A 17560-nucleotide genomic window follows, 5' to 3' on the forward strand; every position below is an offset into this window, starting at 1 on the left:
ACTCATTTGGCCCATAGATTTTTCTGGTGCCAGTTGGGAGCGTTCCTAAAGCTGTCTGACTGCCTGCCTGCCTGTTTGGCAAATCAGGTTTCTGGGAACATTGGTAAACAGTGCCTACACATCGATTCCTGATACTCTGCATGCTCAACAAAATAAGCAAAGAATGACAAATGTGCCAAGCATTAATCAGCTGTGAAAAAAAAATGAAGTCGACATTGTTAAGGTGTTTTCTTTGGGGGGGGGGGACACTGCTGCCACTAAGGTAAGAGGTAACCTATCGGCTGATGAAGCATCTGTGGTAAATCCCTTAATCATCAACATTCCTGCAGTAGGAGAAGCAAAGCTGTTCTTAATTCTCCACATATTTTTAAAAACGTCTTTTATCTTGTTTCACTGGGAAACTTTAATCTTTGTGAGCTTGGTAGAATAACAAAATCAATATCCAAGCTTTGGTTGTTTGTCATCGGAACCTGAAATCAGCATGAAAACAGCAAAGAATCTAAATGTCAGACAACGGAGCATGCATTACTGCAAGCCTGGAGGCAGACTCCTTCTCAAAAGGTGGACATATCATATCTTAGTCTGTTAAAAGTCAAAGCCAAAGGTTATGTTTGATAGAGTTTGCATGCTTCATTTTGTTGCCGTGACAGATAATATACTGCATTGCATGCTTATACAGCTACTGAGAATTGGTTTCATGATGAAAAGGCACTTAAGACATTAAATTGCATTCTGCTACACAGTATGTTTGCAACTGATAGCATGATAAGAATTTGGTTTACTGTGCCAACATGTCAGTAAACCTTTACACTCCGTTGTAGTCTCTGCTGTAATTGCTCTAACCTTTATTTTCCGACTCTGTATCTAAATCCCTCTCTTGAGAGCATCTGTGGTTGAAAGGATTGATAGGAAAAATTCAAAAGACAACAGACTCACCGGAAATATCCCAAGATGACGACAGCCACCATGAGGGATCCCAGAGAGATGGAGTAACCGACTGTGTAGATGAGATACAGGCGGTGAAAGACATCCTGTTGGTAGAGGGCAATGTGTTAGAATAGCAACATGAATACAGGTTTCCATATTTATGAGAAGAAATGGTTAGTGATGTTATACAATAGGATAGCTGTCAGCATCAAACAGTGGAAAAACACATAACCTATATTTGTAGGCTCATGAACTATAAAAAGGTTCAAGAGGCCTCAGTCACACCAATGAAATGTCAACATTGAGTCAGTACACACTATATCATCTTTTCTTAAAAAAAACCCAAATGTATATTTATCTCCCACTGTTGGAAAGTTACATTTATACCAGGTTTTTATTGACAATTTGGAAAACTAACATTGGTTTACATAGTTTTTATATGATGTTACACGACTTGATTAAACACACGTAAGCTTCAGTCTTTTTCTTGATGCTTAATATTACAGCGAGTTCAACATTTTAGTGACCGCATTACTTTCAGGCAAGTGATTTTAATACAAAGAGCGTGTTTTCACAACTTTCCCACTATATCGAAAAAAACTGAACTTCAAAATGTGTTAACTTCAGCACGTTTCAAAATGCATTGCCACCTGGCGACAGAAACGTCTCAAGCACCCAGAAGTGACTGATGGAAACAGTTTTTGACATGGGTGGCGGAGCTGAGAGCTGGGTGGGGCATGTTTGATCTTCCAGCAGTGAGCTGGCAGCCAGGAGACACTGTAAGAGAGCCACTAACCAGACCTTCTGTGCGTCAACATGCTGGAAGGGGCCAAGAGGCCCTTGTGATGTAACCAGATACTCCACTGCTGTTATCATTTAGCATCAGGACGCTGTGCCAGAACACGGGTGTCTAAGTTGTGGTGGTGGTCTGCGGTATGGCAGTTGTGCTGTATGGGGCTTTCATTCGTGCATATGCATTTGTCATCAACTGCTGCAACCGCTCCCTCGGGAGTCCATCAACATAAACATCTGCAGCCAGAAAGAAACTTCAGGGCGCCATGATGAGGTTATGCCCACATCCTCTGCACCACATTCAAGAGAGGAAAATGTATGCGGGCCAACTAATGTTTGTATCGTTTCATAGAAAACAATAGTAAAAATCAGACCGTAATTAAAAAAAATATATACCATAAAAATTCCTTAAAAAGCCATGTCAGCATCATTACTGAGCAATTTTATAGAAAATTTCACACGAGTATATACACATTAATGGCGAGGTGCTATTTTTTCCCCTTGCTAGTCGTTTTTCACCTTTCTTAAAATACCCACTGCAAGTTTTAGATTCTGACATTCAACCCTCATGCAGTGATATAGCAAGAAACAGGAGGAGCAGCTGCAATCAAGGTCTCAGCTTGAGTTCCCATGAAGCTGATGGTTGTAAAAGATTGCCATACGTGGTTTACAATCCATTTTCTCGACTGTGGTGTGATGGTGATATCAGTGCTTATGGCATTCATGATTGTAGGTTTGACGCTGAGATTTTAATGGTATAGATGATTAAAAATAAATCTCCATATGACAATTAGAGCATTATTAAAGCAGCAAAAAACTATTTGCTAAATGTAGAAAGTAATGTCTACCTGAGCAGAGCATGAAGTTGCTCTCTCTCTCTCTCTCTCTCTCTGTATTGTAATCCCAGATTCTCTGTGCTTTGTTTACATAGCCGAGCCGGCTGTGTGTGCGCCTTTTAGTACATTTTTGCACATGTGAGCGTTCCCCACTGGCTAGTTCTGCACTGCGCTTATACGGCGCCACAGGCCAATAACGCCATCTCCAGCTACAGCATTGTCGCAGGAGTGTAGCACCCCCTGGTTCCCCCTCAGGTAAACACTGTTAAAAACAGAGCTCTGTTAGCTCTGCTGCAGTTTTTTCCCTGTTAGCGCCATTACTCCAGTTAGTGGCTCTTTGCCGGCTCACCTGTCACCATGTTGAGGCAATCGAAATGCTCCGATTTAGCTTAGCTCAATTAGCTTAGAAAAGTGTTCAAAGTCAGTGGATTTTCAGCAAGATACCTGAAATAACGTCCGTCATTAACACAATCTTCAGAGTTTTGAAGGAGCATATTTTACCCTTTAAATTATTTTTGACCAAACCTGCTGATTCACCGAACAAGATGTGTTTAGTAAGTTTTATTTTTTTCCCAGTTTCAAGAAAGTGTTTTATGAAGAGTTAACAAGACAATGACGCTTGTCTTAGTTCAGTGTAAGAGTGAAATTGAATTCAGAAGGTGTACGGTTGTATTTTTCAGATTAGCTGATAGTATATTACTATAATCCTGCTACAATCCAGCTATCTGTCAATATAGTGCACACTGCGGGATGTATTTCTTTAGTGTCTTATGAGACATTTTCTTCTTTGAAAACACTTTCAGGTTTTTTTTTTAATCTTTGCTTCAACTTGCCACAGAGCTCACTTTCTGCAATAATACACTTCTAAAATCCTGTTGGCTTTCTGTTGAGGGAACCAGTGTGATGCTAACTTCCAGGGTTGGCCTACAAAAACACGTCATCCCTGCAGCACTCTATATGCTGCTGCTGTATTTATGTTGGGTTGAAGTTGTGTGTGAAGCAGATTTCTGCTTGTGTGGAATGTACAAACATCAGTTTGTTATTATTGCATAATCAATGGTTACTGATGGGACGGGTACAAAAACAAAAATCATCCCCATATTAGCTCCGCTACTGAAATAATGCAACAACTGTTTTCTTTAATCACAACAGCAAATGACAATAACAGTAATACAATCAACTCGATTTTTTACACAGCTAGCCTCGGACTATTCAAGAATGTAGCCGGAAATACAAATGCACCGTACAGCCGAAAGTATGTGCTTGTGCCTATTCTGCAGCCATTTTCTTTATTGTTTGGCTCTGGTGAAAAAAAAAACTCCTGAATAATAATAAATATTGGAAAAAGTATCTTCAATTATAAGATGGCTCCTCAATAATAAGGCTTCAATGAAAATACCTGCGGGCATCATTAGGTTACCATTAGGTAAGCACAAACTCCTGCCCAGATATCACTAAGATCTGCCCTGAAGCAGGTAACCTGGTTGAACGTTTTTTTTTAATTTTAATTCCAGCCAGGTTTCACAATGCTCAAAATCATCCTCAATCGCAAAAGGTAAGAGGGCAAAGAAGTCTCAAAAGGTTAGTGCCCAGATTTTCTGTCCGGCACTATGTGCTGAAATGAGGTTTGCGTTACATCAAGGAAGGATCCGAATGCCCTAGGTGTGCGGTTCATCACTTCTCTTAAGCCCTACAGAAAAGCGCTGTCACACTCTGATTGGCCAAGAGGGGAAATGCACCAAGCTGCTCTCAATTCGTAATTAGGGGACCTGCACCACAGGTGATCTGAATAACCCTCCAATCAACCTTGGGAAATTGTGACAGCAATAACCAAAGAATGTCGGTCTGCTACAAAAGTGCACTTTCATTTTTGTAGCCTTTGTGGAAGGCTTTTCCAGTTTCAATATGAAAATGTGGTCAAAGTGAGGTCCTTAAAGAAATGGCTGCCGGAGCTTGGTGTAAATGAACCAGATTGGTCTGCACAGAATGCTGACCTCTCACAATCAAACACCTTGAGGACATCTGGGATGAGTTGGACCGCCAGCTGTGAGCTGATCATCAAAGTGATACTTTGATTTTGAAACCTGGCTGAAAGGATTTTCTCTCATTCAGCCAGGTTTCAAAATCAGCAACATATACTGCATGGGTGTAATGTTCAGCAGTCATTATCCTTTTACAATATCGTGCATAAAAATCTATCACATTTACAAGATTTTAGATGATTAAAGAATAAAAGAAAAAAAACACAGAAATATAAAGAAAATGTACATTTAAAGGTGTGCTACATAGCTTAGCATACTGGTAGCCTCAAATAGCAATGATATACACTAATTACCGCTTTTGATTTCATCGTCACCAGGAAAGCAACATGACATAAGTACGTGGAGACCAATTTCTTTTTATAACTTTCTGGTTGCTGCGAAGTAATGATCGCTTAGTTCTTGGATTATCCTGAATGGGATGCTTTCTGGGAAGTTTTTGCAATTTTCAATCACGAGTAATGTGACACTGCTTTCATTGTATATTTCAACATACATTTAGCGAATTGCACCCTCATATTACCACAGAGCAATCACATTGCCATGCTGTCATTATCTCGCTGTCATGATCTCGACATTTCATTAAATATGATTACATTTTATTAGCAGTGTGCACTACGGAGAAGGCATGTCGACAGCGTGTTGTACATTTAAAAAGGATTGTAAGTGCAAAATGGTGCAACAGTTGCCTAAAAGGCTGCAATATCTAGAACATGACAATTCACTGATGTGTTCACAAAGGCTATTGTGGAGGAATGCACTGTGACTGTGACAGTGAGCATGTACATGGCGAAGAGACGGATCTCACCTTTTCATGGCTGTGGTTGTAATGGTAGAGGAATTTTGCACATTCATTATAATTGGCCCATGTCTTGTTGGCTGTAACCAGCTCCCAAGTTCCATTGTTGTCACACCGACGGTATGCTAGTCCTAGACATCAAACAGAAAACGTTACTTTTAATTACAGGATTTTGCCAGTTGTTTCCCCAACACAGTCAATTACTCATCCCCAGCTTGCTTCTTAATAACAGGACCTGCATAATTGTAGAAATGCAAAAGAGGCCAAGTTAAGCTTGTACAGCACACAGTAGCCCCCGAGGCCTGGTGTTCTTTCCCCAGCTGAAGATGAGCTTCAGGGCTTCCATTGCCGTCTGTCTTCAGGGCCAGTCTTACCTTTATGGTTGAAGTCATGGATGTACTCTGGACAGGCCGTTGATACGAGCTTTCCCGGAGGCCCTTCAGGCCAACAAACAATGCCATCCCATTCTGGTGAGCAGAAACCATCTGCGGACACAAACGCAGTGCTGACTTTTAAAAATAGAGCCACAGAGTGCTGTTCTCCCTCGGCTCTATTATTACATGGCTGTAGGCTTTTACAAGATCAGTACTGTTGTATTCTTTCAAGGATTCTGTTGTTACACAGTATGTACATCGGCACTGTAGAACAGCCTTGTAATTTGTGCTAACTCTGACTCTAAATGAGACTTTTTTTTTGTTGTGTTAAAGGAAAACATGGTTTCACCCAGAGAACAAACACCCCATCTATTGCCATCTAATTGCAGTCATGGAATTCCCTGCATGCAGATAACAAGTTGTACATTGAATCTAGTGTGTTCATTATACCTAGTCTGTTAGCTGCAGCAGATTTCCATAATTGCCACATTGCTGATGGCATCATATTGTTTTTATGCTGTATGGAAATGGTTTCTGTTTGGATCTCATTAAAAAAGATTCACTGCAACACTGGCTGCATTGTAGCATCCTTAGTATCCTATTATGGCAAAATACAAGCTCTTCGTTAACTAATGTATGTTCCTCTCTGTTTCCTAAGTTCGTTTTCGACCTGCATTAGTTGGGAATGCAGGTATAAAATATTGATTTCATTATAGTTTTTCCATAATTAATTGGTTGATTGTTGTAGTGTAAACCATGTCAAAGACAATTATGAAAATGCACATTTTACACAATTCTGTAATGTTTTGTTTTGCCTGACCTAGATCCCAAACCCCTTCAGTATTCCATTTTGAAATAGTATAAAACCCATAAAAACAGCAAATCTTCACATTTGAGACGCTGGAAAGAAAACACGTTTTCCATTTTTGCTTGGTTAAACAACTGCAACCTTTGATCAATGTTCAACATTATCGGATAACAATAACATCTGACAAGGAAAAACTCCCTCCCCCCCCAAAAGAAAGGAAGAAATCTCAGGGAGAGGAGGGATCACTCTCCCAGGATGTCCAGCAATGCAATAAATGTCATGTGTAGAGTGGTGATCGGGCTAATTTTCTGTCATCTCTCTACTGTCACTATCTAATAATGACATAATATGGCTGTAATAATAATAACAATTAAATATAATTATTACATGTCTTGTAGAAGATCTCATCGCTTGTCATCTTTGCGTTTCTTAATGCATTTGCAGGCAAAACAATTTAAAAGAAATGAACCATCATTACAACCCATAATTACACTTCACACAGTTCTGTTGTAATTGCAGGACTGGCTGATCTAATGAGATTCACATATTTGAGAACTGGTGAGGAACATTTATACATTTGGCATTCAAAGGAATCTTCTCAGTATTTTCTCATTTTCATAGACAATGCACAACATGAGACTTTGCAGTACTATAAATTAGTTCATACAAAAAGCTGCAGGTTCAGAGGGGGGAAAAACCATTTCCAAGCATATAGCCCCATAATTATCAGTCAAATCGTGGACTTTAGCCCTCTGGTAGTGGGAGCAAAGTCCCTTTCCCCACAAATTCCTGGCAAAAGCCTCCCTTATGGCTTGGCATTTATGTTGTATTATTGAAAACATCTGCCCCACTTTCACCACTAATAAGTAGCTATGGATAAAACTAAAACTATCCTCTCTTTGCAGTAGAGCCATTATTTTCTCATTCCTGTAATCACACTTACAGAGAAACATCTGAAGCAATGACGACATGCTTTTTATTTGCCTGTCACTTGGAGCGCAAAATTAAAGAGCAGACTGAGTGGAGCTGACTGATTCATACAGCTCTCTGGTTGGCGTTTAGTTTTGAAAATCACACTGACCACACATACTGGGAGTAAAAGTAGAATTGCTGTTCATTTCTGCCATAGGTTTTATTACCATAGGACCACCTACTAACAGGCTTGAATTAAACACAGCACACACACACACACACACACACACACACATATATAATTTCCCGTAAATTTCGTGACCACGATTTAAATATAAATGTGACCATGGGAGGACTTTGGTATTAGTGATGTCACTGGGGTTTTTCGTACGGTTTTCTTTCCCCCCAACTCATTTGACTCTGACCTGCAGATGTCAAAAAACATATTGCACTTTCTCCTGATACATGCAACCTTTTATAATGATTGCTGGTGTTATTCTTCACCCAGACCACAAGTTTGAAGGCTGAGCTATTTTCACACACTGCAAGGTCTGGGGCATTGAACCCACATCCCTCCACTGTCCTCTCCAGGCAAACCTCAGTGTTTCCCTCAATGAAAACCTTGTCTCAGCCACGTAATGGAGACTTTTGTGTATTTAAAGCACAAATGAGGACTAAAAAGAAATATATAAAATATTGAAATACATTAAAAACTGCTCACAGAGAATCTAATCCTTTCTCTATGAATTTGGAATTGCACGATCAAGTCACTCCTCAACGTCAATCCTACATTTCATACTAGCGTTTTAAAATAGTCATTACTCCACAGCTCCTATAATAGTTCAGAAAACCACAAGTTTACACTGCCGGAAAAAAAAAATTAAGAAACTCTGGGGGTGGTCAGGCAGGACACAGGTAAGACAAATACAGATGTAAAAGCCAAAAAGTCAGAAAAATGCAGACTAGCTGCTATTCTCTGAGTTCCCCTCAAACCACAGATTCAAGGTCACACCACAATACAAGAAGAAGAAGGAAAAAAAGAATGTTTTAAAAAAATCACAGGAAGGAATTCTGTCCAAGTCCTCATGACCACTTCAAGGAAAAGGCTTACATAGGTCACTAGCAAGCACAAGTAATGCTTTCCTTGAACTTTATCTCAAATCTTGAAAGCCTCCTGAATTTCAATCAGCATCTCAGACAAGCCACTAGCCAGATTTAAAATGATTTCCACATTACATAATTAGAAACAAAGAACCAGATGAGACACTCAAGTTCAAATCACGGTCAAATGAACTGAAGTCAAAGTAATTCACGTGTCATTAAGTAAAAGAAAAAAACTCAAATCAAGCATGTTTAATGAGCACATATGTGCTTATCCAGGCATACGACAACCACATAGGGGACTCTTTTTTTCTTTATTAAGGTAATATGTTTATCTTAATTCCTTCAACTGTTATGTGATTGAACACACATGTGCAACCTTCCAAAAGAGGTCAGAAAACTGCCCCCACATACAGGATGAGTCACGTTCTGTTGTGTGCCAGCAGCATCCGGTATGCAGGTCAGCTCTGATATGCTAATGTATCAGACAAGAATATTCCGAAAGTTACAGAAAGTACCTTTTAATATAAAAAGTAAAAAAAGGAGTAAAAAATCTTTAATTTTGTCGATTTAATTTTTGAAATACAGAGATAAAAATTGATAATAATCTTGATGAAATACAATTAATCAATCACTATAATTGTCCTTGACTAATAAATGTATTAATGATTATACTGATTAATTGACTACACTGCATGGAAGAATGGCAGCATTTACAATTAAAGAAATGGAATGTTATTTTGGGAAATACACTTATTCACTTTGTTGCCAACAGTTTGATAAGTCTCATTCAAGAGTTGGAAATATTATCCGATAACAAGATCGATACCACTCACGTGTCTTTGCAGTAAATATGACACTACAGGGGAAAACAGCTAGCCAGAAAGTTCCAGCCAAGAATAATTCCAGCACATAGCCCCTCTTAAGTCCACAATGTGTTGTTTCTAAAGATTAAACAAACAACGTAATATATTAATAAGTGAGCTTCAGCTGTACTTTCATAGTTAGATTAATACATGAGAGTGGTAATCTTCTCATCCATTCTCTCAACAAGAAAGCAAATAGCCACAAAACCTAAAATGCTCAAATATTATTAAGTAATTCGGACATTTGACACATGTGCCACTCATATCTTAGTCTCGTCAAGATTGCGTGACATTTCTATAATATGGTTCAAATTCAATCTACAAACATTATGTAAATGAAAAGACAGCTGCACATGTGCTTGGAGGTTGTTTGTGAAGTGTGACACCAGGCTTGCCACTTGTCACTTCGACATGTCAGGATGGATTAAGCGTGATGGTGGTCAGATGGGCAGCAGACTCTCATCCGAGAGAGGCCTGATGTTTGACTGACTGCTCTGCTTTGCATTAGCATCCGTGGCCATCTTATTACAGATGCTTTGAGAGAAAGCCCAGCGTTGTTATATAAGCCCATGACATCTTACACAAGCGGCTGTACGGCGCCTGCAGATCTCAATGGCAGCAATTCTGTCAGATTTTTCTAAATCCAATTTGGGATTTGTGGACATTATCAAAACCATGAAAAGTTTAAAATACCACGCGGGGCAATGTACTGTAACTAGTGGGAACCGTCAACAAAAGCTTTTGTGTTCTCAGCCTGGAATAAAACATTTGTAATTATGTGTTTCATTTACGAGTGGGTATGGTTTGGAGGGTCGAAGAATTCAATGCGACCACAATGCACTGGGGTTAAAGAGAAAATAATATGATTGGTTCGGCTGTGGAATCCAAAATCCTCCTCTGGACAATCAACTGGGAAACTGACAGTAACCACAACGAGATACAGTAGATGCTGGGGTCTGCTGGGAAATAGTGCTTTCAACACACAAATACACCCCGAGGGTCAGCTATGACTTCACTCTCCGCCTCCGGAAAACCCCAAGGAGGGCAAAGGAAACAGAAAAGCATTTTATAATGTAACCACCAACTTACAGACAACATTCAACTGAAAGGCCACTGCTCCAAAGAAAAGGCTTTTGAGTAAAGAAGTAGACAATAAGCATCAAGGTGGCGCACGTCATCCGCTGATTAGTACGAGCTCTTATCGTCAACAAATACATTCAATAAAATCAACAATCACATCCAATCAAGACAAGGTCGTCTTTGCCGTTTCTCTCTCGCTCAAACTCTTCACGACCATCGTGGTTCTGCTGCTGGTTTGCGCTGTTTACTCCCACAGCTCCGGGCAGACTTTACCTTTTGTGTTGATTGATTTCTTCCTCCATTACTCCAGCTTTTTCCTGGTACTCCTCTTACATCTTATTGGCCTGCCCTGCCTTGTGCATTGTGTGTATTTCAAATCTGTGGCCATGGGGTTCTGCTCTGTTTAGCCCCTGGGGGATTTATTGCGCTCGCCATTGAACCTCTCGCTGCCGCTGGAATTCATTGGGAAGCTCCCTCAACAGCTGAGCCTATTTTGACAAAGAAAGCTATTAATGGCCAGGTCTCCCTTGGCATTTTCTGACTCTGATATAGTAGCTAGTGGAAAATCAAACTATTGGAGATCTAATCAGGATAATGAAGTGGGACCCTGCCACCATATGAACCTCTCAAATGATCTTACTTCCTACACAATTAACTTCTTTCAGTGTCGCTAAGCAAGGCATTTTGGTCGATATATGCAAACAATGAACAGGTTTATGGATTTTGATCTGTTATCGTTCCAAAAATCAATCAACACCGTAACCCCTTTGCCGTTTTACTGTGGCATGACATAAATCACAGTTAGGTTAATAAAGGAGCAAATGATGGACCAAAAGATGTCCTTGCAAAATAAAGTACAAATCTGACCAGCAGTAAAAGGAAAAGAAGATATTCTACAATAGGATTAAGGATCTGCGATCATTTTATTCTTTAATCATGCAAGCAGCGTGGCTGTAGTTGGTACAATACTTTGGTGCAGACTGAAATATCTTAATAATAACTATCTTAGTTATGATATGTTGACTTTTACTCTGGCGCCATTATGAAGTTGACCTTTGTGATTTATTGACTGGATTGTTGTAAAGTGGGGTACAGACATTTAAGTCCCCCTAAAGATGAATTTCAAAACGAATGAAATTCATATGAACTTTGGGTTTTGGGCTAATGAGCAGTATGCTTACATGCTTAACTAAGATGGTGAACAAGGTTAACATTATAACTGCTAAATCGGCATGTTAGCATTGTGTCACCACTTTGACATTAGCATGTTGTTTCTCTACTCACCAGGAAACTTGTGCTTTGACTTGATGTTCCCCTCACACTTCCGTCTGGCTCTGAACAGCAGACCTATCTGCTCGTCTTTCGTCAGAACATCATCTCCATAAGCCTGCAAGTTAGAAAATGGAGTTAATAAAGGGAAATATTGGCAGTTATGTACAAGGTGCATGATGTAAATGCCAAGCTGCATCAATAAACAACACCTTTAAGTCAATATATGATCCACGCTATTTTTAGAAGACAGGGTGTTTTCGTAATTTAACATTTTCGGTCCCATATGGATCTGACTCAAAGTTTCTGACCTATCTCTTGGAGTGAAAAGGAGCATGACATGCATCAGCTGGCTCCCAAACAGCACTCACAGAGGACACGCAATTAATACGGTTCATCCATTGTCTACAAGGGTAACCCTGGGATTGAATTTTAGTGGATTTTGAATTACTAAAACAATGTTACACTACAGTAATTAACTACAAGAAACCAGACGTTTTCATGACATTTTCTTTATTTATACATGATAGTGTTGTCTATATGTAACATCAAAGTACACTGGTTATGGATAAGATTATATATATATATATATATATATATGTATGTATCAGCATCACCATTCAGAAACCTACATCAGTTGAACATGTTTTTAGAAGGGGTTGATATTATTTTTTTACACAAAAACATACATATTTTGACAAAATGTTTGGATTTGATACATTTCATACACACCATTTGGAAATGTGTTGTAAAGAATGATGTGAAAAAAAATAGATAGTGAATAAATAAAAAATGGACTCGCCCTTCAAATTACATTTTTCAACCTTTCGGACCATAACTCAGTGTCGTATTAACAACTTTTGCTATCTCCAGACAGGATTTCCTCTTCACAGCTGCTTCACAACCCTCTAACCACTTCTTTTTGCTTCCCTGGTCATAGCGCTGCGGGCAGCACGTTCTAAATACACTTTCCATCTGTGAAATCTTCCTTAACATGTACACTGCTGACATTTTCTCAAACGGAATATGACGGAAAGCAACAGAGTGACCTGGATGATAGGCGGCCCGGTCTGTGTCTCGATGGATTGGATTGTACTTTGACCGCAACAGTCCACCCATGAACGTGTTCATGAAAAAAGTGGTATTTATTTATGCCTCAACTGTCATGAAGCAACAAAAAAAGAAAGCATTTAAAAGACTGAGTGTTTTTACTTGAATAAACAGTCTCCGTTTCACTTGTTGGTTATAGTCCCAGCTGCTGTGCCCAGTACATCTACTGAGAGGTGACTGAGCGGACGTGACATAATGATAACAAGGATGTTCTTACACCCGATATGTTCTCAGCTTTTGAAGATTGTGTTTGAGAGTAAAGTGGTACCTCAGGTGTAGTTTTCCAGCAATTGAAACATTATCCATTCTAGGTCATACTGACTGGCTCGCTGTTTGCTCAAGGATCAATTTGGGTTAATGGCGAATGTGACTGTATTGAAAATGATCACATTCATTTCTAACAGAGCGTGACCTGAAAAGTGGAAATGACAACAGAGGAATTCAAACCCAGTGCTGAAGAGCAAATCAGGGAGCAGATCATGAGGATTTTTTACACTGTCATATAGAGGTTTTTTTCAAGTTGCTTTGAGCCAATACGGCAGCAAAATACAATATGTATCCGCACAATGAAACACAAACTAACGTGTATGCTACAGTGAGCCTGGAGGTACAGCTAAAAAAACTCCCAGTCCTATTTATTTGGTTCAATGATGCGGAGCAAACAGTACAAATTAAAGACAGACGAATGCAACTGCAGCCGGGGAGTCAGCTGCAGACACAAATTACATGTCTGGATATAAAAACATCTAATTCTGCTGTCAGGTTTACGTATTGAAAATTGAAAATGTATAAAATCCATTTTATGTGTAACACAGAGAGTGTGGAGATGCTCTTGTGCTGTCTGTAACTACAGTCGATGGTGCCACAGGATTTGTTTGTTTGTCAGATGTTGTTTACAAGAGACAAACTAGTATTTCTGAGTGACGGTAAACAAAACAAACACTTTTGAAAGTGGAAGATTGAACACTAATATTTGTGTTTAGGCATCCAACAAGCTTTAGTTGTTAAAGCCTCATTTTTTATACAGACATTAACTGTATGTTGCTTTGTGTTTCTCACGACGAAGAATGCAGAGGTGCATGAAGTATTCTGATCTTTCACTCACGTAAAAGTAGTCATGCAACAATGTAAGAGAGTACATTTATTAAGTATTACCAACACAATGTACTTGTATAGAATGGCCCTTGTTGAAGTGATATTATTACACGTTATATTATTGAATTGTTAGTTAATGTGTTAATCAGCATTTGAATTACTGTCTGGTCGAGGTGAAGCTGTTGGATACATTTAGTGAAGTAAAAACTGCAATATGTCCCACTAAAGTGCAGTGAAGTAGTATTATGTGGAAACATTAAAAGAAATACAAGTATCTTTAATTTACACTTACAGTGAGCACAGAACTTGAGTAAATGTACTCAGTTAATGTTCCGCCACTGGAATAGGTAGTTACTGTAGTAGAAGTACTGTACACAAAGCAGTTTTCTGCAGTTGCTGCTACAAAAGGAGAAACATCTATTGCTGCAAAGTTAAGTTTTTCTATCATCTGGAGTTTTTCAGCCCTTTCTGGGGCATCTTTATAATCTAAAATAAGCAGCTAAAATACTTCTAAATCTGAGCCACTTGGGAACAAAGATGTGTATAAATTGTCTCTGATGCAAGTGCGTAATTTCCTGATTTTAAAATTAAACTGTAAATACCGAGACGTCTTGGATTTGCCTCACACAAAACCATAATACCTCAATCCATCAATATTTTCATTACTTGCAGTCCTGAAATAAGGATGTCCAGTCTGAGAGCTGAAGAAGTTTCCAGAATGAAGACGTTTATGGCTTTGCACAGTAAACAACCACAGATGGAACAACATTTGACCACAGGCGAACAAGGATAGATACTACCTGTTTACTGTACTAACTATGCCAATATAGAATATTCCACTGAACGCTGCCGAGACATTTATACTATTTTCATCTGAATAACCGGCTGGTGTTACTTTAGGTGAAAGCCGAACCAACAGAAACAGTGAATCTGGATGGTGGCTGCTCTGAAAGGGCAAGTGTAATTATCATCAATGCATAGTGAAGTAGTACCGGCGGTTCGGCAGTTCTGTGAATTTTCACAGTTTGAACGGAAATTAAAAAGCACTTAACAATATATGTCATGGATTTTTCGTCATTATGGTCATTATCACTTCAGTCGAACGCTTCAAAATGGAGCGAAATGTCCTTTATTATACTTTAGTTACAATTAGCTTCTTTTTTTTTCTCAGTGCTGGCTTTTTTCTACAAACCTGGTAAGTGAAGCTGCCTTTCCAACACATTAAGAATAAATATCTTAACCTTTGGTGCTCAGTTTGAGCCCCTGTGAAACACTAAACTAAAATGAGGTAGGGAGTTTGCTACGAGTATTTTCTTTCTCAAAAACTGGGGAAATTTCTTCCTTCATCTGCAGACGCTAGGAAGCAGGGACATAGGAGAGTATCATGTACCATTTTAAGAAGAGAATCCTGGGTAATAAGTGTGCCCACTGATTATTTCTGAAAACTTTTCCTCCTCCACTGGCCAGAGTCCAAACCTCCAAAGTAAACACAACTCTTACAGGGAGAAACATGGACATTCTTATTTACTGCGTTTCATTCAAAACACAGTAATCTTTTTGTTAAATGCTTTTTGCGCGTGTGCCAAAATGCAAATTAGAAAAATACACACCGTATATATGTGTGTGTGTGTTTTCATCACTGGTCGCTAGAATACAAACTCCACTTGAATAAACCACAAGTTTCTATTTGTCTTCGCAAACTGCGGCTTGATGACTTGAACTGCAGCTCTCTGCAAGGATATAAGACCAATATTGAGAGAACCGTTTTTAGGCCGGTGTGTCAAGACAGTGTTGAACCACTACGACTAAATACTGACATATGTGAATAAAGGTACATTTACAGTTTTAGTTCTAATTCCAGCATCTGGTTTCTATATTATTTTAGTAACTTAAATCTTAGTTATATTTAGTTATAAAGGTTTAGCTTGGCTTGTACCACAGATGTCTTAACTCTGCATTTGTTGATCTTCAAATATTTTGTAGAATCTTTTTTTTTAAATACATAAATAGAGCCATGTGGATAGATGGCATGCATACGTAGAGTGTAGACACTGGTTTTCCGTTACATTACCAACAGTCTTGATTGTGGGCAGCCTTTTTTTTTCTTCTTTTTTTTGAGAAAGTTGTGGTTGACCAAAGTCATTTCCTGAAGTGCCCTACAGTGAATAAGAGAGTGAAATGCTGGAGCTTGTGGAGGTACACTTTCATTAGAAAGCACAAAACAAAAAAAGTGGAGTGTCCAAAAAGTTTAAATGGTACATCAACAATGGATTGCAAGTCAAAGTACAGCCCAATGATCTCATCAGCAGTATCTCAGACCATGACAAATGAGTCTAAATACAAAACAACTGAGCAAAACTCCCAAGTCCGAAGAACAAGACTCACTTTCAACCAGACATTGGAACAACAATGAAAGCAGAGTATTCCTGCAAAAAAGGCCTGCTGCTTCAGATGGTTGTGACCTTTGCACTGATTCCGTAAAAGTCAAGTTGAAATTTGAAATTTCTCTACAAGTATTAAGAAGTTATTGTGGAGCTGCATATCTTTAAAATCTCCACAGAGAGAAAATGCATCCTGCTCAACACATACCAGTAGATTGCCTTAAAATATATTTAAATAACTAAAAAGCTAAATAAATTGATGTAAGGACTGGGGAAATGTAGGACTGTTTTCTTTTTTACCAGTACATGACACCATTATCAAAGCACAATATTGTAACGCAAGTGATTGATTCACAACAATGCGGTAAGTTAAATACTTTCTTCAGTATTTCCAAATGATTATCGCTCTTACTGAAGGCTCCATAGAGCATGAATTATAGGAGGAAGTAAGCTATAAAGTATGCAAAACAAGTATGAACATAAAGGTTAAACTGTGGTCATTTGGGGGCAAGATCACAGCAAGTAGTAGACTGGTCAAAACCGGCTCATTTAGACTGGTTTCTAAGGGTTTTAATGGTGGCACTAGAAATGAGGATTTAAAAAAATATTTTAAAAAGGTTCCTTGTGTTGGAAACGTGGGAACAGAAGATAAGTTCATTTAAAAACTGAAAGGCAAGCTTGATGGTGGCACTAGAGGACCACTAAATGTCCAAAAGCTGGCTCTGCTCAGTCAGTCACTGGCTGAGAGCCAAAACAACAGTTGGGATTTAGACAGCCTCTTCATCTTCATCGCCAACATGAACGAACGCAGTCTCAAGCTCGCGCAGGCACACTACTCGTCCGTGTGACTCTGGACAAAATCCAAAGTGTTTTAAATAGTAAAGTTTTGTAAACAGATGCTTGGATATAGTTTTGCTGTTGTAAAATTTGGCTCTCAAATACTTTTGTCGATAAACATATTGTCATTTTGTGGGTGAATATTCCTTTAAAAACTGTTTAGACAGCTGTCGACACACACCCCTGTTACAGCAGTGTTTTGATTGTCAATATGAAATCTCTGATTACAACTCTGTTACTATTTTATCTGGAAACACAAACCTATTCATTTTCACCCAATAAGGCCTCTCTCTGTTAGCTGATCCGTCAGTAAGGATGAGATTTTTAGGTAAAC

The 17560-nt window shown here is 38.9% G+C and overlaps 1 protein-coding gene across 1 annotated transcript in view; it reads right to left on the bottom strand.

Annotated features, from left to right (window-relative positions):
• pth1r (parathyroid hormone 1 receptor) overlaps positions 1-17560 on the bottom strand; it is a gene marked incomplete at both ends in the record, with an annotated part of 38156 nt that overhangs the window by 6181 nt on the left and 14415 nt on the right. Inside the window, 4 exons of the mRNA XM_079173681.1 lie at positions 937-1031; positions 5403-5524; positions 5768-5878; positions 11819-11921. Coding sequence (XP_079029807.1) covers positions 937-1031; positions 5403-5524; positions 5768-5878; positions 11819-11921 — 431 coding nt within the window. The remainder of the gene's footprint in view (positions 1-936; positions 1032-5402; positions 5525-5767; positions 5879-11818; positions 11922-17560) is intronic.

The sequence above is a fragment of the Pholis gunnellus genome, assembly GCF_910591455.1.
Source record: "Pholis gunnellus genome assembly, chromosome: 14".
NCBI classification, from domain to species: domain Eukaryota; kingdom Metazoa; phylum Chordata; class Actinopteri; order Perciformes; family Pholidae; genus Pholis; species Pholis gunnellus.